This window comes from Xiphias gladius, chromosome 6 (assembly GCF_016859285.1).
Source record: "Xiphias gladius isolate SHS-SW01 ecotype Sanya breed wild chromosome 6, ASM1685928v1, whole genome shotgun sequence".
In the NCBI taxonomy this organism is placed as follows: Eukaryota; Metazoa; Chordata; class Actinopteri; order Istiophoriformes; family Xiphiidae; genus Xiphias; species Xiphias gladius.
The window spans coordinates 22,214,021-22,240,678 of NC_053405.1; the positions used below are offsets into that span (position 1 = coordinate 22,214,021).

General features: G+C 40.9%; 3 protein-coding genes and 1 long non-coding RNA gene across 10 annotated transcripts in view; 2 read left to right on the top strand and 2 right to left on the bottom strand.

Moving 5' to 3' along the window:
- Positions 1-363: 363 nt before the first annotated feature.
- Positions 364-4,891, top strand: LOC120790479. Of its 2 annotated transcripts, XR_005707551.1 has the most exons (5): positions 364-508; positions 3,995-4,065; positions 4,188-4,302; positions 4,513-4,586; positions 4,692-4,891. It is a non-coding gene; the product is annotated as an uncharacterized LOC120790479 (long non-coding RNA). The 2 variants fall into 2 exon arrangements; XR_005707552.1 differs by lacking the exon at positions 4,188-4,302.
- pigc (phosphatidylinositol glycan anchor biosynthesis, class C) lies at positions 726-3,959 on the bottom strand. 4 transcript variants are annotated; one of them, XM_040128028.1, is made up of 4 exons: positions 3,375-3,603; positions 2,646-2,877; positions 1,851-2,537; positions 726-1,078 (listed from the first exon to the last, which is right to left on the bottom strand). In XM_040128028.1, coding segments are annotated over exons 1-3 (918 nt in total). In that variant the 5' UTR covers positions 3,377-3,603; the 3' UTR covers positions 726-1,078; positions 1,851-1,853. The 4 variants fall into 4 exon arrangements, with proteins under 4 accessions (XP_039983962.1, XP_039983963.1, XP_039983964.1 ...); XM_040128029.1 differs by lacking the exons at positions 726-1,078; positions 3,375-3,603 and adding an exon at positions 3,829-3,959 and having other exon boundaries at positions 1,331-2,537; XM_040128030.1 differs by lacking the exons at positions 726-1,078; positions 3,375-3,603 and adding an exon at positions 3,610-3,819 and having other exon boundaries at positions 1,331-2,537.
- A 79-nt stretch (positions 4,892-4,970) lies between the features above and the next one.
- On the bottom strand, positions 4,971-9,485 carry tmed5 (transmembrane p24 trafficking protein 5). Its single transcript, XM_040128032.1, has 4 exons — positions 9,133-9,485; positions 8,292-8,389; positions 7,983-8,163; positions 4,971-7,246 (listed from the first exon to the last, which is right to left on the bottom strand). Exons 1-4 carry the CDS (start codon positions 9,319-9,321, stop codon positions 7,028-7,030), a joined length of 687 nt encoding a protein of 228 aa, XP_039983966.1. The 5' UTR covers positions 9,322-9,485; the 3' UTR covers positions 4,971-7,027.
- Positions 9,486-10,438: 953 nt separating this feature from the next.
- suco (SUN domain containing ossification factor) overlaps positions 10,439-26,658 on the top strand; it is a 40,303-nt gene continuing 24,083 nt past the window's right edge. For all 3 annotated transcript variants that reach the window (XM_040128021.1, XM_040128022.1, XM_040128023.1), the window contains exon 1: positions 10,439-10,708. In XM_040128021.1, coding sequence (XP_039983955.1) covers positions 10,656-10,708 — 53 coding nt within the window. In that variant the 5' untranslated portion in view covers positions 10,439-10,655. The remainder of the gene's footprint in view (positions 10,709-26,658) is intronic.

The window sequence follows — 26,658 nt, forward strand, 5'->3', positions numbered from 1 at the left end:
TTATTTGAAGGCTTGAAATGAGTTTTCTTTGGAAGCATTACTGATTTTTTTTTCTTCTTCATCAAATGTTATCTCAGCTTCAACTGCAGTTACCACCATTATTATTTTTTTGTGGAGTGTCCAAACACTGTATCAAGGTTTAACAAGGGTCCTTTTGCTTATGGGGCTCCCCGACAGAAACGTCTGGGAACCCCCCGCCGTATGCGTAATTCGCAGTGCCGGTTATATCTCCGGCGTAGATGAACATTATCCGAGCGCGGAGGCAGAAAAAGCACATTGCTCGGACAGCCTGTGACGCGCTGTCCCTACGTCGCACTCTCCTTGTCTGTGGAAGTGTGGTTGTCTGAGGAGGAGGAGGAGGAGGAGGAGGAGGAGGCCGCGCAGACACGGACAGCTCGACTGAAGGCTTCGCCCGCTGTTAACACCACGGCGCCTCGGCAGCAGTCAAAACCAACTGCAAAGCCCGCCGTCACATTTCCGACCAAGCCCGGAAAACACAGAGGTGAAGGTATGACACCTAGCGTCCACTACACAATGCACATAGGTTGGAGTGAAGTTCCTGATTTCGGGTGAGGACAAACTGGTAACTCAGTTTAACGTTGTTTGTAAGAAAGCTGCGCACAGTAAATCTATAGTCGTCGTAGTTCTGGTGTGTTTTTAGCGACACGTGGTTTCTTCTGTTGCGTTGAAAGCCAGAATGGGAGAAGACAAGGTTTAGCCATGTAGTTGGTCTTTAATATATTTAAACAAAAACTATAAATGGGAAATAAACACACAAAAATTCCAGGGTCCTTCACACTGACTGCTTACCAAAAGGGAGGCTTTAAGCAAGGTACTCAAGTTACATGAACAGATTCAAACTGCTGCTGGGGCGCTCTCGACAGGTTGAAAGTTTACTGTAAAGGCGGCACGAAAACTTCCAACAGGTATTTTTCATCAGCTGACAAAGCCGCGCCGCCTGCTGCGACATCACTGGCCGGGGTGTGGCCGGGAACGCAACATGGCTGACAGTCCCGCGAGGGCAGCCCCACAGCAGTTGTCGGGACTTTGGACTGCTCCCGGGTTGGACTGCGTTATGCTACACAGTTAGAAAAGCAGGAGTCAGGTTCATAAAGGTAAAAATCAAATAAAAGCACTCATTATCGTCATTAATTGCTAACAAGTAAACTGGCCCTCCATACAAAAATACAACTTTAAAACTCCGGTGCCTTCAAAATTTTAAATCGATAAAATGAGCATCGTGTAAATCTGGCAGTAAAAAATGGAGGATATTGTGTCATTATGGTTGTATTACGCTTGCACTGTAGTCCATGAAAAGATAAGCTTATGGTAGAAAAGAAAAGATGAGGTATCTTTTAATGAAAAAACCCTTAAAATCTTAAAAGTCTACTATTAATATTTAATTTAAATGTACAGTAGTTTGCAATGGAGTTAGAGCCCTTGTTCACAACCAAGCCACTGTATTAAACACTACACATCCTTCCATTCACACACGACACCAGCAACATATTGTACACAACCATAAACCAACATCTGCCAGATTATTAAAACATCACTGATAGCAAATTGGTGCATAGCATTGGAGTATGCCCAGTAATGTAAGTCAGCATTGCACATTAGTTGATTACTTTCATACAAATCCTGAGGTCAAAATGTGTAAGATAGTAAGAGCTTGAACATTAGAACATCTTCATATTCTCTGCAAGAGTATAACAAGTTGTCATGGCTGTCCAAACAGATGAGGATCAATGATAAAAGAGTTAACATTTTAATCATTTTAGATGTACAGCACCAACATAATACTTAGACTGACAGTAAATTAATTCATATGAAATTCTCAGATGGCTTACACCTTAAATGTCTGTTTGGTCACGAGCACCGCTCTGAAGGAAGCAGCTGAGATCCTCATGAATCTCAGCCTCATCCCAGGGTCCATGTATGTTGTCCTTGTGCCTCTGCAGCCTGACTAGTAATAAGGGACAGAGTAATGTAACACTTCCTAGGGCCAGGGCCAGCAGCACGGCTCCACCAAGCGACTGGGAGCCCAGGCCTCCCACCCCTCCAATACACATTCCCACACACACCCCAGTAAATTGGTTGGGGGCATTCTCCCTCAGCCTCTGCAACAGACACGGCCACAGGGCAAACACCAGCAGGGCACAGCTGAGCATGGCAAAGGTGTGCAGAGCCCCGGGCAACCTTGAGGCTAAACACACAGAGGCAAACAGAGCTGCATTTAGGGAGAGGCTGCCCGGGGGTGAGGGCTGGGTGTAAGGGAACGAAACCAGGTGCGCCAGCAGCATCACAGCAGACATGGCATACACCGTGTCCGTGCTCACGGACTCTGTTAGTGTCTTCAGAACCGGCGAGAAGCCAAAGGTGAAGGAAAGAAAAATAGTGGCACTCTGTAAGTCAGCCAGACGGGTACGGGGCTCACAGCCTGATTCAACCTGAGATGTCAAGGACTGGTGCAGTCCGTACCCAAGCAGGGCACAGATAAGGCCGGTCGACAACAGCATCTCAGGTGACAGTTGACCCTTAGAGGAAAGCAGAGAAGTGGATTAATTATAAATTTTGTGAAAACCATTCCATACGGTAAAGGCACGGTGTGCTTTATGAGGACCATAGATGTTCTAAAGCTTTACCTGCTCCATGTAGAGCCAGAGGGTGATGAAAATGGCCACACAGGACAGCTGCTGTCCCACAAAGCCTGCTTCTTTCACCACAGCCCAGTAGCAGTACTGCCGGAGGCCCTCATTCCTCCTTAATTCCTCCAGGAACCGCTGGTCCACATAGTTATCAGGGAACGGCTGGCGCTCCCACAGAACCTTCTGCCAGGGCACAGCTGGACCTGGGACACTGTCTGGCCCCATCACCCTGACCACACACATACACAGAGACAGATTTGTGAGCAGGCATGTTTAAGCTATTGCTCAAAGTAACTGGAGGAGGTCAAAATTCCACATTTATTATTTCACCATCACTTAACTTTTTGGACAATGCTGGACAACCCATGACCCCTAGAGGCCGACAAAACACCAACAGGCTTACTTTGTGTGAACTAGTTTGTGCTGATTTTTTTGACTTTTTTTGTCTTTTTTAATCTAACATTAAAAAAAAAAACATAGCAACTGACAAGGGCCACAAGGTGGGTAGTGCTTTATTATCATTATTTTCATCATCAGTTAAGACACCAATTAATCAGTTAATTGTTTCGCCTATAAAATGCCAGAAAATAGTAAAAACGGCCATTATAATTTCCCACAATCCAAGGTGATATCTTCAAATGCCTTGTTTTGTCCGACCAACTGTCAAAAACCCAAGGATATTCAGTTTACTCTCGTGTTTGACGAAGAAAAACATAAAATCCTCACATTTGAGAAGCTAGAAATATAACTATTTCGCCGTTTTACTTAAAAAAAAGTACAACGATTAATCAAAATAGTTGCCCATTTGAATTTCTGTTAATCGACCGAGTTAGCCTCCGTTAGCTTCAAGCTAGCGAAAGCTTGAAGCTAAGCAGTTATCCTCCATGTAATGGGATTACTGCATTAATGATTTAGTCGACAGCTCTAACAGTGCCAGATAGTTGCTGATCTTGAATCACACCTGGAGTGTAGTGCTTGTGATCAGGTGAGCGGATCTATTCTGAACTCAGTTTGCAGCATTTCGACGGTGGGCCGGCTGGAATGACACTACCGGTACTTCCGGCTTTGATGCGACAATAAACCCAGACATGCCACGTGTACGCGTGTGTATATGAACATTAACGTGTTGACAATCGCCTGAACTGCCATCCTCACATATCTCAAAGGTTATTCCACCTACCTGGGGTGGGATTGTGTTCAGCGCCGACGTTACAATCTCATGTCATTATCCCGGAAGCGAAGCTCTTGACCAGAACTCACAGCGCCCCCCGTTGGTGGATTAATGTAAAAGCACCTTGCCAACTTGTCAGATGAATACTCATTACTTCACCTTTTTCTTTTGCAAGGTGTCTGTGTTGAACATACGTGGCCCCTACTCGACTGACATTATACGACCAGCCAACATGCCTGCCACAAGGTAACCTGACAGTTCCAACTTAAAATATTCTCATGGTGCTTACAGTTTGTGTCACTTTCTGAAAGATGTATATCATGCCGACTGTGATGTTCATCAGTAACCTTGTATAAATTGTTAAATAGCAGTGTACCAGTGCATAGACCAAAGCCTCCTGTCTCCCACGTGAAAGCTCATTCAGCCAGTGAACCTGTCAGCTCCAGCACTGTGTCAAAGCAACCGTAAATGCCAACCACCATGGTAATTTTCTACCAACAGAGAGGCACAAAGTAACTGAATTTGCAATCTTACATTTACACTTTATTAGAGAGAACATTGACACTAAGACAGTCACAAAATTTCTGACAAGGATACAGCATTATTTTCTTTACTAATCCACATACAGTACTTGGCTTTTTTTGTTATCTTATGATTAGGTGTCTCCTACATATAGCCTATCTTTGACTCTAGTTGCAGATAGGAGCATGTCTTAACAAAGGCAGTGTTTCCAGGACTGGATCATCCACACAGCGTCTGATAGGCCAGTAAGTAGATCGAATAAAAGTGTAATATTGTGAGGATGGAGTCAAAGAGTGATGATGAGGATGACCAAAACAAATAAAGCCAATTACCATTTTCTCTCCTTCGAGCTCCCCTGGGCTACGTCTGCTGTGCTTACCAGGGGTCTCTTGTCTCTGAACTAAAGGACTGCTTAATCATCAGATGTCTGCATCAGAACCACAAGACGACACCTAATGGCCCAGCAGCTGTATTTAGTCACTGACATTTCATCTGAGCTCCTGCATGCTTGAAGAAGCCCAGCTTTCCTGTAGGTATCTGCATAACTGTTTATTTTACTGTATATGGCAACACAGTATCAAACAAAAATACAGGTTTTAGTTCAGTAGGAACACAACAGAACACAGAGGTCAGAAAAATGCATGATTGTTTAATTTACACATTTACAACTCGAGATCATTAGTTGAATAAATACCATTTAACGTCACATTCACTCTTCCCCACAGCTCCATGAGGGTAGTAAAGTTACTGATACAACAGCCAAACTGTCTTTGAAAATAATTTTTAACATTCTCCTATCCAGTAACATAAACACATATTCATCAAAATGTTAGTCTTTAATAGATTAACAGTCTTTTATTTTTGTAGAACTCTAAAGCACTTTAAAATGAAACAGAAACCAGTTTCAACTGTAACTTTATATAACGAATCCATCAACATTCAGTACTTCAATTAAACACTGGATACCACAGTGAGTTCAGTTGGGCAAAGAGGATAATAAACAGTGAAATTGAGGCAGAGGATGACCATTTCTTACAGCCACACATCCTGTGTGTTATTGCAGGCACCCTCAATACTCACTGTGATATACACACATACTGTATGGCAAAACCCTTTCATTTTAAAACAATTAAGACTGCTCAAAGTTCAGTTTTACGGCACGTTCAACATAGGGCTGTTAAAATAGCAACCTGGTTTCAACTGTGTAGCTCAGTAAATACCAAAAGAAATACTCTCAGCTACCGTAATCGCAGGTCACCATAGCATCTTAATAGTATACAACCAACCACTGAGATAAAAACCTCTTGAACAGTGCTCTTTCAGCCACATATCAGGACAAGTTATGGACCCGTTTCTGCTGGGCCCCGATGCTGGGCCCAAACTTAAATTATGTTCTAAGAATATGAAAACAAAAAAGAAATATGTTGTTCTGTGGCATCAGCGACAGTGCAATGATCGGATGTTAGTCTGTAATGTTGGCTAATAAAAAGTGAATGTCAGATTAAATACACAGACCGTAGCATTCAAAATGAATGCTGATGTAGCCAAGGCAGTGACTGGCTTGTGCATAATAACTGAGCACTGCACCCATGTTGTAGTGGTAATGACCTTGCAGATGCCAGTAAGATAGAAATAGACTTCTGTCACCACAGAGACAGGCAGGCTCAACGCCTTCACGCAGTAGGTGGCTGTAAGCAGATACCCGCCAGCAGCCATGAGGCTTCACAGCGGAGGGTAGCGGAGCTGGCAGCCATTTAGGCCACAAGTCCACAAGTCATGGCAGAGGACAGCAGGGCAGAAGTCTTAGGGTCGGGTAGAGATTTGGAGGTGGCCCATTTCTGTTTTTCCTACTACATGGTCCGATGGGTGCCAAAGAGTAGCATTAGCAAAGTAACCCTACCTAAAGACCTGTCTTTTCAGTACTGGCACAAAAGGTAAAGTGTGACTGATTTTCTGTTAGACAACATAAATGTTCATGACAATGGGAGAAATATTCAAAGGCCTCACAGACTGGCAAAAGGCTGGCAGCGAAATACAAACTACTAAGGCATCTTATTGAAATACAAAAGGTACATTTTGAGAGTAGCTAATGTATGGGAAGACATGCTGACAGACTGGTTGCACTTTCCACTCCTGTTTGGCAGAAATAAATCAAATTCTTCAGACACCATACCCTTTCTTCATTTAGTTCAACTTAACACTCAGATAAAAACATGTCCAGAGAAAAAAGGACATTTTTGCAATTGGCCACTGACCTTATAACTTTAGGCTCTGTTAGAAAAATAGTCACATCATAAACGTGCCGGTTTTGTCACTTTCTTTGAAGATTTACAGCAACGAAGAAGGACTATAAAACAATATACAAATTTTAAAGAGAGACAAAGAGACTTTCCTGTCGTAAGGAGACTGAGGTTACAAAGTAGATGGGCTCACAGTTATAAGTTCCTGCTCCAAACCAGGGACTCCTACTGTCCCTCAAACTCCAGTGGACTGAAGACCAGAGCAACAGTTGTGTCAAATTTTTTATAAGGAATGACAATATGTCTTTGTGTGCATGCATATGTATGTATATAGACAACCTCTTGTGATAAGAGTCACAAGCCGGGAGATCAGCTTAAAAAAATCCCAAAGGTATCTGTGGGCAAGTGCGTTAGTTTCTCTCTTTCTCCCGCCATTTGGGGTTGCGTTATGTACGAATTTTCCTTTTATCTTCAAACAGGGAGCGGACTAGGTACACCTGAACCGCTGATACCAACAGCATAACAATGAGATTAATCACCGACCAAAAGTTCACCCTGTCAAAGTTACTCTCCTGGAGGTTTCTGTCACGAGCCTCAAACGCCCGCAGCACCGTCTGGATCTGTACACTTTTGCCCAGCCGGGCCTTCACACTGTTGATGGTGTCCTGAGGGAGAGGCGACACACATGTCAGATTAAGTGGAACTTAAAAAAAACAAAACAAAAAAGACAGCTACAATAAGAACGTTCATCTAGATTATTCCTCTTATGTACCTGACACTAAGATAACAAAACGCATTAATTATATAAACACAGTGATTAAAATAAAAAGAGAGTCAGGTCTGTAGGGGCAGTCTTGAAGTTACAAACAAAGCAAGGACTAATCAGGTATGTTCCTTCTACCATGAGAAAACAACTTCCTACACAGCTGGAAGATACATTTCCTGTCTTTTAAGTGACGCCTATGTGACTTCTGACACAAATTCAGATTGTTTCTGGTGAAAGGGGTGGTGCAGGGTACTGTGGTGCAAGCCAAAAAAATTGGCTGAGAGTTCATGACATTGTATATTCTTGTGACACTCTCCTTGTGACTTTCCCTGTATGAGGATGATTGGAAGCCATTTTGTTGGCAGTCTGTTGGCTGGGTCATTTTGCACACCCTGGGTCACTCCGTGAGCACAAGTGGAGCAGTGACAAATGTCTCAACAGCAGACAAGAGAGGGGCAAAGTCTAAAACACCCAGTATGAAGAAACAAAACCACCTTTAAAAAAAAAAAAAAACTTCTTGCCAGCATCAAACAGGATCAAAGGTTATCCCAAAAACCAACCTGTTAAGAACAAACTCTGGAATTTGTTGGATGTCAGATATCATCTCTTCTATCTCAGACTGGCTTCACCCTCACCATAATGTCTTCCAGCTTCATGTCCAGCATGTCTGTTCCATGAACATACTCCTTCCAGTCATCTGGGTCTTCATCGGTATCCATGTTGTCCAGGATCAACTCAAAGAAGATGATCTTCTCAGAGACAGCACTGAATGTGTTGTCGAAGCAGAACATGTAGTCTCCATCCTCAGTTTCAACACTGCAGGAAAGCAAAGGCAGTAAGAGCGTACAGATGGTTCGGTGTCATTAATGTCTTGCAGATGATCTATATATGCCTGGCATATGTGTGGAAATGACAGTGAGCCTAAACCTGAATCTGTTACTTACGTGTGCACCCCGTCTGACTTGTGGTAGTCACTGAACAGCACTTGGCCAGAGGGAGAGGAGATGAAGAAATCTACATCAAGACCTGCACCGTCTAATACCTGTGGACAATGGAGGGCACACACACACGAGAGGTAAATGGGACAGGGAAAATACCAGAACATTGAGAGATATTAAAACATTACAATAAGTTTCTATGGGTTGATATTTCAGTGTGTGTAGCAGCAGTTAATTTCTGTAATAATTTATTTCATAGATTAAATTTGAGGAATTCTTTATGTATGTATGTATGTATTTATTTATTGTCAAGGTCTCCTTCATTCTCCATTGGAAGTGATAAGCCTGGTTACCTTGTCCTCCATGGTAGACACTACAACAGATATATAAAATGCTTGGGATGTCTCCCACAGGCAACAACAAATGCGAACCTCCTGACATCGTCTTACTTCTAGACACACCAGAAAGTCCAACTCGGAGATTCATTCAGTGTTGAAAGCGGACCAGCGTAACAGGTTTCCAACGATATGAAAATCGAGGCGTGAGCCACATAACCTGCTAGTTCTCTTGCACAACGGATAATTTGATTTAACATAGCAGAATACCGGTGTGGTTTGTAAATACGCTTTATGAAAAAAAGGAAACCACAACACGCAGAAAACGTTAAAAGTAAACAAAATAAGAGGGATAATCCGTAAATTTGACAAGCGTAATGCTATGTCAACGCTGACTCGGTTCTGGGTTATCGCCGATTTAGCAGATTGAAGACAGAGAGCTGGTTTTCGCTTTGCTTAGCCAACGTTTTAATTTCATACAAGATTATCCCAGTTATGTTAGTCTTTATGACCTGATATTCAATCTCCAGTGAGGCGTCTTTCTTCATCGTCTGGTAGAAACACTCCTTTCGACCGGCGGGTAGAGTGAATGTGAAGTCGCTGTCCAGAGACTGAGAGAAGGCAGCCAGCACCACAAACCTCTCCGAGACTAGAGCAACAAACACGGACAGCACGCACAAAAATACCCGGTCTACCTCCATAGTCAAGCCTGCGTGCCTAAAAGTCAAAAAGAGCCAAAACGCTGATACAGTAGCCCGCCACTGTATTGGTGAGTGGGCAGCGATGCGGCTGGGTACGTTCGCCCAAACTTCTCCTCAGTTGAAATGTTCTCACTCAATGCTGAGGACTCTCGGCAGTTGAGGACCCCGCCGGTTTAAATCAACAACACATTTTTATTTATTACTTCAAGCAATATGGGATCAATTCACTATTATATTTTAAGTTATACTAGTTTGGGGCTTAGGTTATTTTTTATATCGTGGTCATCATTCGATACACATGCGATACAATAAAAAACTGTACAGGTACATTTTTAGGGTTTGTCTCGAATTGCACTTTGGGATTTGTAGTTATTTTTGGTCCATGTGGGATAAGGCAAATAAAAGGTACCATAGTGTTTATTTAAAATTCAAATTCTTTTAATAACAAAACTGTAATTGACCATTACAAGTACAACATAATTTAAAGAAGAAAGACATCATTGATAAAATATAAACGTATAACGATATGTTTTTACACTTAATTTTAATAACTGTTGGACCTACTACAAAAGATGTGCCCCATTAAATGAAACAAGGTAAAAATGACAGACCTTATGATACAAAGATAGAATCATAAAATTTAGTTGCGTTGAATCCTGAGCTTTGATAACGAATGATTGTTTTTTGAAATATCTTTCGGGAAATTTTGAATTTTTTTTTTAACTATTTGAAGGTCTTTTGCAATTTTTAAGAAAAAAGTACACAGTGTTCGGATTCCTTCAAGTACCCACCCCACGCCATATCAAGTGATTTGAACCTCCACGTAACTACTTTACGATGCCAAAGGTATCAAAACTAGTCGGTAATATTGAAACGCTTAACATCAGATGATTGTGCAATAACTTTGAGTATCACATGCTTTGGTGTTTTTACCTTATCAAGAAATAGGTGACGCGTCCTGTTCCACAGTCACCAACTCATCCTCAGTCCAGGGGGCGGGGGAATTTCTAAAACACGGTGTAGCTACGTCTCTTACTATTGGTCGAAAAATCCTCCGCTGTGATTTGATTGGTCGGAGATGGAGCATGGGTTGAACTTACCAGGAGCCAGCCACCCGTCAACAGCAGTAGCTGCTGAAGCTGAAGAAGAGGCGGACAACTGGTCAGGACAATGAAGATTAGCATGCCTCAAGTGTAGGTGTTAGCCAGAGAATACAGTCGTCTGGTAATTTGTAATCAACACAGTCCACAAGTCTGTCTTCGGTGTATTGTGTAGCCGTGAGAGATTAGAAAAAAACCCAAAAGAGCGAGGATGTTGGTCCCCGCGGGAAGATAATGAAGAGGCTGCGTGTTTTGTTGGTGTGCCTCGTCGTAGCTCTCCTGTGCTGGTAAGCTTATCCCGACATCTGTGCCTCCATTTACGGTACCAACGACATGTCAGACAAATGACAGTTGGAGCATTAGGAGAACCACGTTTCATGATAATCACACCGTTCATCACGTCGCTCCGTCAGTCATCAGTGAACCATCCCTGCCACAGAGCTAACATTATCAGCTCGGCACAGTGTGTTGTGTGATGTTAAGTGGAACCCTAACTCAGAAGGAGCATGAGGATATATATATATATTTATATTTATCTGTAATTGACAAATACTGGTTGATAAACCTTGTTGTTCAAATATTTTTAGGAGGTTAGTAGATTAGCTATATTCAGATGTTGAATAGCAACATGGCTAGCTAACCGAAGCCAGTGAAGTTGGGCTGTGATGGCAAACGTCACTTGTCTGGTGGCTGGTAACATTAATGTTGACTAAGAAATACTGAAAGTGACCGTCACAGGCTGCTTTCTCTACCAGATTTCTAATGCTACTATTAAACTTTTCTCTCTCTGGTACTTGGTGCCTCAACCAAACGCTATTTCATTGTGGGTTATTTTTCAATTAATCGAATTAACTATGTCGAAAAATGCCAAAAATCGTGCTAAATCCGCATCACCAGCTAGGGAAGTGCAAACTAATGTCTTTAAAATTGTTTAGTTAGCCTGGGCAACAAATATAAACCCAGCATTACCATATTTATGCATGGGAAATAAAGAATAGAATTCATTACTCTGCATTTGAGAAAAAAATGCTGAGAACTGTTGGCATTGTTAACCTAATTTATAAATTACTAAAAAAAAATATTCAGTGTTTGTTAAAATGAATAAACATTAAGTTTAGGTAATGTCAGAGGTATCCTCTGATATGTATCTGGAATAAATGTAGATACATAACAGAGGATACCTAAGATATCCTCTGATATCTTAAGTATCCTCTGTGTTTTGCAGATCCTCTGCCAAGCTAGAGGTTACAGTCTGAATAAAGGTGAAAACACAGTGTAAAATCACTAATTGAACATCATTATACTTGTTCAGATGTGACAGATCTGTCATTACGTTCTAAAGTGTAAATAAATTGCCCTAACAAAAATTATGATTGTGGTTCTTCGGCAATGCATGTGCACACAGGGGTGACATCCGGTAGATTAACACAACTCATGAATTTGTGTAATCTCAGAAACATGGAGCAGGTAACAATGCAAAGGGTTTGTGAAATGGGATTAACAGGCCAGCTAACGTGCCTCTCTTATCCAGATTGGTGACTCCGGAGCAGCTAACTATCCAACGTGCAGCCTGCAGACCATGCAGGTCTTTCTCCAGTAGTTGTGACAACCATTTTGTCCAACAACTGAGTTTTTCCAGATAATATTATACCCTGACTTCAGATGTGTAGTCAGTTGTTTCATTATAATGTTTCCAGGGAATGCTAACCTAATACCTGTGCTACCAATTGAGAGCCATCAGTGGTTCTGTAGACATAACATGCGGCGTAATGACATGACATATCCATTTCATTCAGACCTGATGTCCCTGATCATTATAGTGTAAAACCAGTATTGTTTTTTTTCCTCCACCCTGCTTCTTCATAGCATTGGAAACAGATTTTAGTGCTCATGTTTAATTGATTATCATAACAAGGATTAGCGTTACGTAATGTCCTCATCAATAAGTAAAACTTTTCATTACACAGTGCGGTGTTATCACCTCATAGCATTCATGCTTTACAAAAAATAGGCCAATTGATATAAAATTAGTGTAAATATATTGGTCAGACTGAAAGGAGGAGAATTAGCTCACTCGTTGTTGAATTGCCAACTGAATCTGACTATGATAAATCCACTTCTTAGTCTGTAACCCTTGAACCTTTTTCTTCTGAAGAATTGTCACATTCCCACAGAAGAGGGTTCATGTATTGCTCAGATAGGATGTAGCATATCTTTTCGTCTTTATAGCAGGCAAACAAAGAAGGAAGAGAGTAGGAGAACATGAGAAAACAACAGCTAGGCAGAACATGGTGCTGCTCTCTGCCCCCCCAAAGGCCAGTGAAACAGATGTATGACTGAGGAATCAAGCTATCCGTAGTAACTCATTTCAATTCAAGAAAGGTCCAAAGGAATACTGAATAATAAATTAAATCCACAAATGAGACAGCCTTCAATCCTTGGTTACAACTAGATTTGATTACAGCCCTGCACGTCAGGTGTTTGCTTGCTTAAAATGTTGATGCACTTTTTCCTCTTTCCTACAAACTATCTGTTGACCATGCAACCACATGCAAATACTTCATTACTAATGCAGACCCTTTGCAGTGTGTTTCTGTTGGCTTCTCACTCCTCTGTGCCAACTCTCACACGTCCCAGTGAGAACAGAGAAACGGGGAATGCAATCCTTACAGTAATCCAAAGGTTTCCAAGGTAGCAATGATTTTAGTCATAGAAAGCAGCTCAGTATTAGTTGACGAGTGGCAAAAGGCTGTGGGGGGCATCATTCTGTCATTGTGCTTCACCTCTTGTTTTTAAGAACCCTGTGCTGTTTGAAAAGGCCGGGGCTAAGGTTGATATTTTGGGATCAGGCTCCATGGTTTTATGTTGTTTCTTGTAAAACATTTATGGGAAGTCTTGTCCCTCTCTATGTAATGGTGAGACTGCTGTATCTGCTCAGAAAGGGATTTTTATGCTGCAGTGCTTAAAGAGGCACAGCAGAATGCATTCTGTGTGTGTCATGCTGCCCCTTCACTCACGTAGTCAGCAACAGGGATCTTACTGTTTTTACGTTATGCTAGCTCAGGCTGTTGACATCAGCATCACTGGAGAAAGTGTGTGCATGTGTACTTGAGAGTGTTTGTGTGAGGGTGCACATTTCCAGCCAGGCTGATTGTCAGTAATGATAGCTCACCACAGACACATTTTTCTCCCCAGTTAGATTTTAAATCCAGTGCCAAGATGTTGGCCGAGTGTGGTGTGTCAGCACTCCTTGCTGTAGTAACAAAACTCTCATCGTAGGTTACAAACTGATAGATCTCGCTGTTGTTTGTCTCAAACAATTGACATCATTTTGCTAATTGTATATTCTGTAAAACTGACCAAGAGGCAAAATAAAAAATTGGATTGTCATTTTTGCATTTGTAAAGGAGCATGCTCAAGAGAAATAGCTGCATGTATTGTCATCTTCTCATTCTGTGCATCTGTCACACGCTTATTGCTTTCACAGCCATTTAAAGATTATTATTATGTAACGTGATTATCACTCATGAGATAACGCTGCAGCCAAATGACCAGCAGGGGATTTTCTAATATATTCCCTTAGACAGCAGACATTCTTTAATCTGCCATAGCATAAAAAAAGCTAAGAAAGCATTACAATTCTCTGAGCATCTACAGGTACAATAAAGTTGTCCATCCAGTTCTGTTGAATTTTTAATCTGTTGACTCGCTTTATTATTGCATAATTGAGGGTTTGTGCCATTCATTAGTCTTAATGTAATTAATTCACTTTGACTTTAAATGGCTTTAGGGGATCGTGGTGTGTTTGTTGCTTCTGCCAAATATGTGTTTTGATGTTTGTGCTGTGTGTTTTGACACCGACCCATTGAGAGAACACCACAGAGTTGTTTGTCTAACCTATTTCATAGATCATCTATAGGATGAGCTGGTCTATATGGGCTGTCATCTGCCCTCTGCTGCCAGATCAGGGTTTCCCCAACTCACATTTCCAGTTCTTAAGCAATCTAGTGAACCTCTGTTTTGTAACAAAAACATTTTGGCTCTAAAATACCCCAAAGAAAGGTCACAGGGAAGTGAACAGGCAGATGGAGTATATCAAATCAGGTAAATTCCCTCTGTCAAAAATAAATAAAATGTGTGACTGTTGGCTCCTCTGCCTGAACCATGTCCTCTATTACTTTCCTAAAGGCAATGTGAGCACTGAACAAAGAAGCAAGCCAGGGTATAGCTAAAGTCCCCTCTCTTTAAAAGAACTATGTGTTCAGCCCACATCGTAAAAGTTCCCTTTTTGGGGAAGTTGTAAGTAGATCCTCCTTGTGTAACCCATGTGCATCGATGGCCGGGGAGCCTGTTGTCATTGATAGTAGTGCTTGTATTTCCGACCAGCACCTGTATTGGGCACTGAGAGCAAATGACAGAGAAAACAGAGAGCTCTGTGTGTGGGGTTTTTTTTTGGAGGGAGGGGGGGCTATTTCAGCCATGGAAGGGGAGCGCTGTTGGAACATGAAGGTGAAATGGTCTGCCTTGGGACACGACGATGTTGCTTGCTTTAGCCTTTTCCTGAAACTCATCACCTCCCAGAAATTCATTTCATCCAGCCACCTTGTAACTTTTACTTTGCAGTACCATGTGGCTGCTGTGATTTACAGCATGTGTGTCCATACATGTGCTTAGTTTTTCTCCCCTCTTAGCTCTTCCTTCATTATACAACCTCTTTGTTGTTCTTGCTGTTCTGGTATTGTCCCGCTGGAAACCTGTATAAATGTAGTTTTATCTCAAAGTATAAAAGGATCTCATCATGGAGAAAATTTAATTAGCCTGTACATATACAGTGAAGACCTTGGAGTGTAACCATGTAACCACCTCTAGTTTGTTACTAAGTGGCTGTCTGCTTTGCTTGTTTTCTTGTCCTTTTTTTAACTTGCCCAACTCTGAGCAGAAGTGCAGCCTATCTCACCTCTGTGTATTGTATCTAAGGTGCTGTTTCTCAAACAGTATTGATTAACTTACAAAGAATGGAAGCATGTATTATATGTTTCAAAAGCAAAACAGTAGCCACAATGTTATCTGTGAGAGCAAACATGACATTTGACCTACACGTTAAAAAACAAAAACAAACAAAAAAAACCAAAATGGCGGAATCATCCACTTCATTGAGCAAACCGGACTCGGGCTTCGTGTTCTTGACGTGAGATGATATGTATCATGTTTCTATCTTCAATTGAATCAGCAGAAAAATTATCTTTTTAGTCAGTTATCAAATAAAAAGGTCAAATATTTGCATGTCTCAGATTATTTACTTATTTCTATCATTGGTGATTTAAAAATTGAGTTTCTTTGTGTTTTTTGATCGGCAGACAAATTTAGCATTTTGAAGACATCACTTTGGGTTTTTTTTTTTTTTAACTATTATTATTTTTTTATTATTATTTTTTTTAAATAAATTAAATATCTATTGTTTAACAAAACAATATCAATAAAATCTTGAAAGAATAACCTCACGCCTAGATTACCTTTCATTTTGCTTTTGACAATGATTGGCTGGCTGTGTATGTGAAATGTACATATGAGTTGTGAAAAAGTACCTGAATTTGTCTAGCTGTGAGACGGGCTCTAACCAGCTGCCTGTGGATGCTTTTTACCTTTTTCAAATCCCTGACTTAAAATTTAGCAATATTACGTTCCTTTTCCTCGGCTGTTGGCTTAGAGACTAGAGGCTCAGTAACTGAGAGCCCATCTTTCTTTGTTGTTGTAGCAGGCCACGGTTTAGCACCAAAGGCTGGCTGCTGTAGTTTTATGCGAGGAGACAGAGCTGGACTGGAACTCCAGAGCACACTATTGTTCCTGCCCACTGGCCGTGGAGATTGATGAGCACTCTGAGCGCTTTTTTGCCTGCTGGCCTTCCTGTCTCCCAGCTGCACGGCTCTCTGTGCGTTAGTGCTTTACGCCGGCACCTTTTTTATAACATGAGTAATGTGAAGTAGTCCAAGTGAGCCAGCACCTGAGGTAGATCCACAGTTAGGTGAAATGAGTACACCAGGGTATGAAAGGCGAGTGCTCAGTGGTAAGGCTGGGTGATCAAAACAATCTCAAATTCAGATTGCAATAAACATTTCCCTACATAACAATAATGAACATAGGATGCCTGTAGTGACTGTGGTTTATGTGGTGTGTGCAAATCATAATCCAGTCAGACAACAATTTATACTATATACGGTCGGATCCTTAAGTATTTGGACAGTGACACAGTTTTTGTAATTGTGCCTCTGTACTCCACCACAATGGATTTAAAATGATTGTGATTGAAGTGTAGACTTTCAGCTTTAATTTTTTTTTTTTTTTGGGGGGGGTTAGACCCACAAACAAGCAGCAACTAAAGGCAGCTGCAGTAAAGGCCTGGCAAAGCATCTCAAGGGAGGAAACTCAGCATTTGGTGATCTCCTTGGGTTCCAGACTTCATCCATGTATTTATTGTATGTATTTTTTTTTTTTTTTTTTTTGGCCTGACAAGAAACCAAAGCAGATGCTAAAAAAGACGATACGTAGTATCCTCACTATCAATTTTATGTTAGTGCAACTTGTCTCTCACTTCCTTTGCTCAGCAGTGTGTTTGTGTGTTACATCTCAAGCTACATCTTGTTAATCTTACACCCTAGCAGTACTTGCAGATATTATTTGAACTGCACAACACGCATCAACACAGTTTTGAGTTGGGAAGATTGTGTCATGAACTTGTAGGCTTGTCACTAAAAAGAGCAAGACATAGATTGTGGAAAAGCTTGCACAGTATAATATAGTCCTTTCTTTATTTGCTGGCAACAGGAAGTTCTTTGCAGGATCCTGTTGCTCACATAATCTTTTTCTGAGAAAAAGGTAGGCCTGCAGTGAGAGTTGAATGCAGGCCAGTGACCTGAGGCTCTGTCAGTGGTTAGAAAGAAAATACCACTGTTTACTGTTGGTGAATACTACTGAGGGTGGAGATTGTTAGGTCTTAAAGGTGGAGACTTGTGTCAGAACACTTATGTAGTATAATAGCACTTGTTTCCATGTGTGAGAAGAGGGTATGGCAAAGGGAAGAGCGTTGATTGATTTGACTATTTGACGCCTGAGCATTAATTTTGAACTTTTTTTGCTTGAACAATCCAAGAGGTTCTTTAATTGAATTGAGTCTAAAACAATTCAAGGCATGAAAAGTTTCCATCTTCAGTTGTTGTTATGCATCTCAGCATGAGTGATAGCTGGATACTGTAGTGACTTGTGGGTAGCTCACTACACCAAAACCAGGAGTTGCTTTGCTTTTTCCTGTCCTGCTAAATAAAGGGACCTTTTTTCTCCTCCTGAAAATGCTCTGGTTTCGTCTCCTCCCCTCCCCCTCTCTTTCTCACTGCCCTTTACTGTTTACCTTTTGCATACTTAGTGGCGCTAGTGCTCGTACTGTGTGTGGATCTATTTCTCTCTTTTTATATGTTGATGGCTTAGTCTTGTCTGAAGCGAATATTTTTCTCCCTGTGTGTACGCCTGCCTTTTTAACTATGTGGGTGAGGCTAGTTTTGCCTACAGAAAGATACCATGCCCACCGTTGACACACAGGGCTACTAAAGAACATTGTGTACCAAAGCTACTGAGGGCATGTTTTGCTGAAGCTTGCGCATAAAGACATACCAGTACCATCAAATATACTCTCCTCAAGCTGCCTATTAAATGCAAGATCCCATTGTCTTATGTCACAGGTCAAAATAATTAAATTTGTAATGGATATTTGGAATCAAATGGGCTCATTGTTTCAGATTTTATAAATATGCGACTGTATGAGTATGATGTATTTTTCAAAGCCAGAATATCACAGTATTAATTTCATTTTCCCAAGTTTTATTTTTTAAAACTTGGCATGTACTTGCTTGTTGTGAAGCCACTGTTCGTAATGAAGTACGTAGGGTAAATGTAAGTGTTCACCACGCGGCAGTGCGTTGCTACACTGTGTACTGTGGTGAATGTTTGATGAGTTTTTGTTCTCCCGCTGGGCTTGCTGATGCATACATACTGACGAAGAATGCACGTGTATTGTTGTATCCACATCCAACCCATGCCAACCCACACTGGAAAAATGGCTTTTCCTATCAGATTACATTATATCACATGACTGCATCCTTCAGTCCTATTATCCTGAGCCAGTGTTCCTGATGTCACATTCCCAAGCCTCTTTGATCCCTGTCTGACTGGGACTACTGTGATGCTTTGCAACGTCACAGCCTGTCTATCGCCACCATACTGTGTCCGTGAGTCCTTTGTCTGGCTCGGTATTGGAGAAGAGATGTGTGCTTAATTTCACTGCCGATAAATGTAGTGTCATGTGGGTATTTAACAGATTGATAAACGATATGATTCTGAATGATGTAAAGTCCACCTCTTGGTATGGTGTCCTTTGTCAACCCAGATGATATAATTACTTAATTTTGTAACCAGTAACTTAAATAAATGTAAAATAGAAGATGGACACATTTTATATGTTAATCATCCCCGACAATAATGTTCTTACAATTCAATATATCTTAGATTTAATTGACCTAAATGTTTTTTTAATGAAAATTTACCGAGAGGTTTACAAAATTGTTATATATTGTTATATATTTTGTTCAGATCAATTGATTTTAGTCTTTCAGTGGAGTAGTGTACTTCTTACTTGGGTTATACAGGATAGTCCCATTTCATTATGATACAAAAACTGTACATGCCGGAGGACCTCAGACCTATTTCTTTGCTCCAAGTATGGATCAAACACAACCAGAGCTGCAACAATTACCCAATTAATGGATTAATTGATCGAAAGGAAAAGGAATCAGCAACAGTTTTAATCATAGATGTATTAATCTAGTTATCTCTCAAGAATAAATACCAAACGTTCTCAGGTTGCAGCTTCTTCAGTGTGAGGATTTGATAGTTTTCTTTGCCATTTATGATGCTACACTGATTATATTAAAGGTTTGAACTGTTGGATGAAGTAAACAAGCAATCTTAATACATGACCTTGGGCTGTGGGAAGTTATAGTGGGTGCTTTTGACTATTTTCCATAATTTTAATAGAACAAACAATGAATTAATCGAGAAAATAATCAACAGATTAATTGATTATTAAAACTGTCAATTGCAGCCCAAAACACAACAGTTATTTAGGTTTGGTCCCGTCACTGCATTTGCAAGATGGTTGATTCAGGGTGTTTGTGCTCAGGCCCTCTCTGCCAGTCAGGTTTCATTTCCACTTGAACATTGCCATGCTGTATGTACCAGACTATTGGTGCTATTGCTGTGTTACTCAGGTCTAGGTGATATTTAGTTGGCCATCTGAATTGTTGCATTTATAATTTCAGTGGAACATTTTCTCTATAACCGATGACAATGCACTATATCTCAGTGTAGCAGGCATGTTAGGTGAATGTGATCTTACTGGAGTAGCAGTCTTTCTCCCTTTTTGTGACTTGGCCTCCTTGGTGCTGCAGGCTAATTTCCAAATAGAGGCATGTCTGTTCATTCACACTACCTCCAGGAGAAAGGCTCCTGTATAAAGTGTTTATGAGCGTTACAGAGTCAGTGTAGTCAGAGAGGGATTTTTGTGCACCAGAGACAGACAGGCTATACAAATAATTTTAACTAGTGTGGATTGTAAGAATATATGGCCTTTCACTGTATAATATAAAGTGTTTCAATCAGGTTGTGTCAGCTGGTGTCTCTCCAAGTCATATCTTGAAATAAGCTTGTTGTTGAACATACTTTAAAAAGAATGGTCGTGTTTAGCAAATTTTGACTAAACCTGCAACTTTGAGCCTTATGAGCTATTTCTTTGATCAAAGATCAGAGAATGTAACTAAAATTACCGTCTTTTGGCAAATTGTAAACAAACATTTCCTCCTCCAGCAGCTGGTTTTAGTGATGAGCCTACCTGTGTCACCTGGCTACAAACACAGTCAATCATTAGCTTAATGTCAGTGCCCATTTGTGGGCAGGACAGCTCTGCAAAAAAGAGAGATTAAAAAAGTGAGATGCTTTCCTGATTTCCTTATTTTGAGATGCTTAATAAGTACAGACCCAGATCCTGGTGCCAGGGGAAGGCCTGGGTCATAATTTTGATTTGGATTTTGATAGGGAGGCGGTGTGTGGGGTATGCCTGTATTCCTCCAATACAGCAGGTCAGTACACAACATTTAAAATACTTTGGGAAATGAGCCTGCCACTGCCAGCCCCATTCACCCCTTTTAGGCCTTGTGTCACTCCATGTAGAAGAAGAGTAGCAAATAAACAAATATGTCTGCAGCAGCAAGATTTACACCGTGAACATCCATTCTCTGAAATCTTTCCTTTGACCCCTCTGTTGGTGAAATTCCTATCAGTGGAGTCTGCTGTACTGCGTCTCTGTGCCTCTAAGATATTGAATTGGTACTCAATATTGATCTCATCTGATCAGTCCAAAAATAAAAAAAAGTTTCAGTAAATGGATTGAGAAAAGTGGTCAGTTGTACAAAAAACATGAGCCTAATTTGCAGCGGTCAGCAGAACATCTGACATCTTGACATCTAATCCCTCAGTCTGTGTTTTAAATATGAGCCTTTGCTGTTCCAAAGAAAAACCTTGTCCTACCCTAAGCTGCCTTTGTGAGTTTACATAGGGGGAGGAGTTCAAGGAAAGAACGGAGCCACAATTTCACTGTATGTGCAAGAATTCAGAGTAGGGCTGAACGATATGCAAAAAAAAAAAATAAATAAAATAAAATCTTATTGCGATTATTTTGACAGATATTGTGATGAGTCACAATTTTAGTGGGAATGGTAATTTTTGCAATTCATTTTCAACGGGAAAAAATATATAAAAATGTTCCCTTATCTCTGGTGAATATGATTTCTGGGCTGTGGCTTCTCTGTAGCACCACAATGCTTCCTTTATAATGGTATGTTAAGACACATTTTACCTTTGTCAAAAAATTGCACCTCCTGTGATTTGGGCATTGCACTTGGCCATATTGCGATTTTGATAATATTTTGGTTAATTGATCAGCCCCAATTCAGGATAGGGTGTAGAGAGGAAAAGAGGGGGACAAATCTGAGGAAAATAATCTCTGCCAGTCACTGACTAGACCTTTGGGTGCCTGTCTTGTGATGGTAAACGTAACCTCAGTGAGGTGGTTACAAGTAGATTCTGGTTCAGGACTGTGTATGTGATAGTGTGGTTGTGACAGAGCTCTTCAGCAGTTCAGCCACGACGTCCTGGCTGCCCCTGAGGATGCACCAGTGGAGAGGATTATAGAGGATCAGCAGGCTTTAGAACAAACTGCTGCTCTACATTATTCCATGCTTCGATGTGGAGGAAAATTAGAACGCCCACGCAAACTTCCACACACAAACATGCTCAGTCCTCTAAGGCTTGGCTCTTAGGCTCTGTCCCCACCCCCCTTCCCTTCAAACATCGATGCCATGTTTCTGTCTGCCTGGCAGATGCACTGGCCTACTTTTATTGGCAAGCCCTAGCATATCTCCCTGTCCCACAATCCACCTCTGCCCACCTGGATCCTGGATTCTTTCTCTTCAGCTCTTTTTCTCAGTATCACCCTCTATGATTGTTTTTCTGTCATTGAAGCATAGTGCGTTAGTTGAATAGGGGTCCTCTGCCTGCTTGAAGGATTTATTCTCAGAGATGTGTCTCTGGGGGAAAACAGCTGGTTTTGTTTGGCCTTTTATTAGGTGTGTGTGTGTGTGTGTGTGTGTGTGTGTGTGTGTGTGTGTGTGTGTGTGTGTGTGTGTGTGTGTGTGTGTGTGTGTGTGTGTGTGTGTGTGTGTGTGTGTGTGTGTGTGTGTGTTTGCTCTTTCCAAACCATGTGATTAGGCTTTGGTGTGTTGACAGTCCAGTTTAAAAGAAAATATGAAGCAACTCGCTACATCATCATGATTCTCTCCATATGCCTTTCTCGCACCATGCGTCGTATATCAAGAATAATATGAGCTTCAGTGAAAAACATCACAAGACTCCTCCGCCTGAGGGCAGGGCAGACACATGTACTATTCACTCTCCTGTTAAATTAATAATCAAGACCTTAATAACAAACTCCCACTGACTTTTGTATGTTGTCAACCCATTTGTCTAATTTACTGCACTGATCTCTGATCTCTTACTGCACTGCCTCTTTTATTGACACAGTGACACAGTTTAAGTGTCTTTATTTAAGATAACTCTTTATCACTTTAAGATGGTTAGTTAAAGACAGTGTGTGTGAGAGCTGGTCGGAGATTTAGGCCAGGTGTGGCCTAAAAGCAGCAACTAATCTGTCCTGGCTCAGGTTATATACTTTGTGTGTTGCGGCGTCCTTCTCTGACCAAGATGAGTGTGTATGAGAGGGCAGAATGGAAAATGCAAACTGTTGTGAACAAGAACATCAAGGCGGAAAACGATGAATGAGACACAACTTTGAAAACTTTTAGTGACTCGGGAAACATCCTACCTGGGAGGAGATCACATCACTGTTTGCATGCCATGCAGCTGGTGATGATGTGTGATTCGCTGCTGGCAGATGAGGTTATCCTCAGCCTGTTGTCTCTGCAGTTGTGTTAACCCAGTTAGTTAGTACAGTACAATACAGTAGAGTTATCTCCATGTCCCCTGAATTTGGTCCTAAAGCCAACAGGAAATATCAGGGGATTTAGCTGCTCGGAACCAGCACAGACTGTGTATCAGGAGATGTAGCCAGTATGTCTGTGTGCATCTGTCGAAAGCTGATAACGTCTACTTCAGCTCTCAGGAATATTACAAAATGATTTAACCGTTTTTTTAGTCTTTTAGAGGGGAATGTAAAGGACAGAAAGACTTCTTTAAAATCCCCATGTGCTTCTGAAGTGGGACAAGAAACAGGGATAGAGAGAGAATGAGGAAGAGTGTATTTGCAGGCTGCTGACTCATTAGTCTTGCCTCAGGCTCTTTGTTCATTAGCCTGTCATCGACCTACTACTGGTATGAAATGCAGATGGCACACTTAAACATGTATTCTTTCAGAGGTCCCTGTCTTTCTCTCCAGTCGTGGGTCATAAGTTCCCCCCTCCCACTGTTGCATAACCATTTAAATGAAAAAGTAGGTCACAGTGCACCCCCCAAAACTGATCCTCTCTGAGCAGCCACTTCCTCCCCTTTTTTTTCTTCGTTCCGCCTGCTTTCCTTTTTTCATCTTAGAAGGAATGTCAACACTCAGGTCTTTCCATTCATTCATGAAGATGACGCAGAGTGGGGGTGGGAGGGTATCATTCACCCTTGTTTCAATGCTGAGTTTTGAGGTTTACATGTAGATCAGTAAATCCGAGGCATTTGTGGTCTTGATTTCCTCCGTATATTTTAATCTCTGTATTTGAATACTTATTATTTGAATAGTGGTCTGTGACTTGGCAGTTTCCATTTAAACATTGGCTCAGTGAATGACATTGCGGAAGTCAGTCAGATTTGCATTAACCATCACAGCAGTTTATACAGGATTGTTTAATCTGTGCCATGTTCACTTGAACCTGCACTGTGGTATTTGATCTGTTTGTCACCCATGTGTAAGTGTTCTCTTATCAGAGGGATTGAAGGCCTTTTAAAAAGTTATTATAACACGCCAAAATGGAGAAATAAACAGGTTTTAAAGTGAAATTTCTTTTAAGTCACTTTTGACTATTGGATATATAACAATTAGTTGAATTACATGTGTAGTTAAGTGACTGTTAAAATAAAACATTAAACGTCCTTATCTGAAAGTAGAAGGTGGAGCATCCAAGGTTTGTCTCAAGAGAACATGCAGGACCTAGGAGACCTTGGTATAAAATAAGCATATCACCACTTAGCAAAGTATTTGGACCATACCAGACCATGTGAGACATTGGCAAAATTTGTAAAGCAATTCTATTGCTTTATGGCATCCTGCTCAAAGATGCCAGTGGTCAAATTCTGACGGCCTTGAGGAAACAGATTGTGCAAATATTCAACAGAAATTCAAGGACAACACTCATAATGCTCCCCTTACAGCTGCAAAGTTCTGACCAAAGAAGGATGAATTCTAGCATGTAGGAGCTTGTGTGGAAAAATACAAACTACAAATGATCTGCCAATTATTGGGAATTACTCAGTTGGGATACAATAAAATGTGTTTTTCTGTGATCCTTGGATATTTACAGACACTGCCCTGTAACCAAACTTAAAATAGATTATGTCTGGAGATCAGAATTCGTTGAAAACATTCTTAGAGGCATAAATGAGATATTTATTACCTGCATATACAGCAATCATACCTTCCTCAAACTCTTTTTTTTCAGCACTGACTTTGTGTTTTCTTGGTCTACCTCTGTACCACTGAATATAAGTTCAAAGTCCTCCAACTTCTTGTATGTTATTCACATAGTCTATTTATCTATCTATCTATCTATCTCTCCATCTCTCTCTCTATATATGTATGTGAATAACTCTCAAAGGTTTTAAAGACTACACAGTCTTTAAGCTCTGTTAGATGTGTGTGTGTGTGTGTGTCTGTGTGTGTGTGTGAGGGGTTGAAGGAATCTGAGAAGTGCCCTTGTTGCTGCAAATAGGAATCCAAATCTTTTTTTTTTCGTGGTTTTGTACTTGATTTTTGCTGCTGTCATGTGCTGGTTTCCAAGTTCTGTCACATCAGTGTCAATGGCTTTCCTTGTATGTCCTGTAATTAACATCATAACCTGGATCTTTAGGTGTGTTGTCTGTTGTTTGACATGATTTTGTCTGTTGGAGAATCAAGAGGAGATCTTTGTTTCAATTTGAGGTTAAAAAAAAAAAAAAAAAAAAAAAAATCTATATAAATTCATTAATGATCATGTTTCCTCTGCAGGGATTGCATGTTGTCCATGTAATTTGCTGGCATTTCATTTTTACAGGAGACTGTTACATAACTTCATGGTATCTTCAGCGAAATATGTGGAAGATAGCTTCCCTGTTCATCCCTGTGTGTTTGAGACGTGGAGGGGGACACAGGAGACATTTGAAACACAACATAACATAGTTTCAAGCTATGGATCCAAGTTTAGCCCGGAGACTATATTAGCTCATGGTTCCTATTTACTAGTATCCATACACTCCTGGACTCTTTAAATTTCCTTCACTGGCTTTTGTGGCCCTTAGTAACCCTTTGGGGGAAAGCGTATATTATGAGGTGTTAACTCATATAGGACCATGGGCACATTTCACCATCAGCAGGGATCCAAAATAACGACGGTAAATGTCATGTCTTGTTGTCAGAGTCAGCTGTCCCGCAGAATTGAGGAGCAAGGGCTTTGTCCTAGACATGACACTTTGCACCTATGTTCAACATTCAGACAGGGATAAATCCATTGTAGAAAAGGCAGAGATATTAATTTCTCTACAGAGCCTCAGTCATCTTTGCTGTAGCAGCCAGAACTCATGTTGTATTCTGTAAAGGGTCACAAACCCCTGTCCGAAATCCTTTTGATAAAATTGTTAAATGGCATGTTGACCTGAGTAGAGGTAGCTCCAATGTTTAAATGAACACATGGAGTTGCTCATAAATTTGATGGGATATACAGCACAGCTTTCAAAAGCTTCTCTTACTTAGCCAGATGTTCGTGTCATCCTTTATCTCACCATTCAATCACTTCAACTGTTATCAAACAGAATACGAATGGAGAGGCTTTCTAAATGACAGGACTCCGACTTGCACAAATGGTTGTCTCTGTGTGACTGTTGGTATGAGTGTGTGTGCTCACTGCTCATCCCTCTCCTCTTGACAGACTGCTAACATGACTGTCCATGTGTCCCGCTCTCCCCTGACATTGATATTTGACCACTCAGGGGGAACCTCTCCAGTTTCAGAATCACATGGTGTTTGTTTCCAACCTGTGTCTTTGTGCCTTGGCAGTAGTTGAACATGACTGAGTGGAGAGGAAACCAGGCACTGGGTATGCAAAACATGGAGACCTAAATGAAACTTAGAATAGGCTGTAAGAGTTGATCATTTTGAGTTGGAGGCAGCTAAAAGAGTTGCAGCAATAATTTAGAGCCCTGCTCAACTGTACAGGCAGAAAGGGACAAGGAGAGAAACGAGGAGAGGATAGAGAAGAATGATTCAAATAATGTAGTTTGCCTTGACTGTCTTACAAGTATACACAGATAGCATTTGTTTACACTGCTTATTTTACTTGATTCACTGTCTGCCTTTCTCTTGCATTCTGCCTCTCCTTATAGACCCAAT

What these genes read in the sequence shown, in the direction of transcription:
- pigc (XM_040128028.1), bottom strand. An exon ending in TCTGGCTCTACATGGAGCAG is followed by an intron (nt 2,538 to 2,645) that starts GTAAAGCTTTAG and finishes CTTTCCTCTAAG; the next exon opens with GGTCAACTGTCACCTGAGAT.
- tmed5 (XM_040128032.1), bottom strand. Translation starts at nt 9,321, where the DNA reads ATGGAGGTAGACCGGGTATTTTTGTGCGTGCTGTCCGTGTTTGTTGCT. An exon ending in CACTGGAGATTGAATATCAG is followed by an intron (nt 8,390 to 9,132) that starts GTCATAAAGACT and finishes CATTGTCCACAG; the next exon opens with GTATTAGACGGTGCAGGTCT. An exon ending in TGAAGCTGGAAGACATTATG is followed by an intron (nt 7,247 to 7,982) that starts GTGAGGGTGAAG and finishes CCTCTCCCTCAG; the next exon opens with GACACCATCAACAGTGTGAA.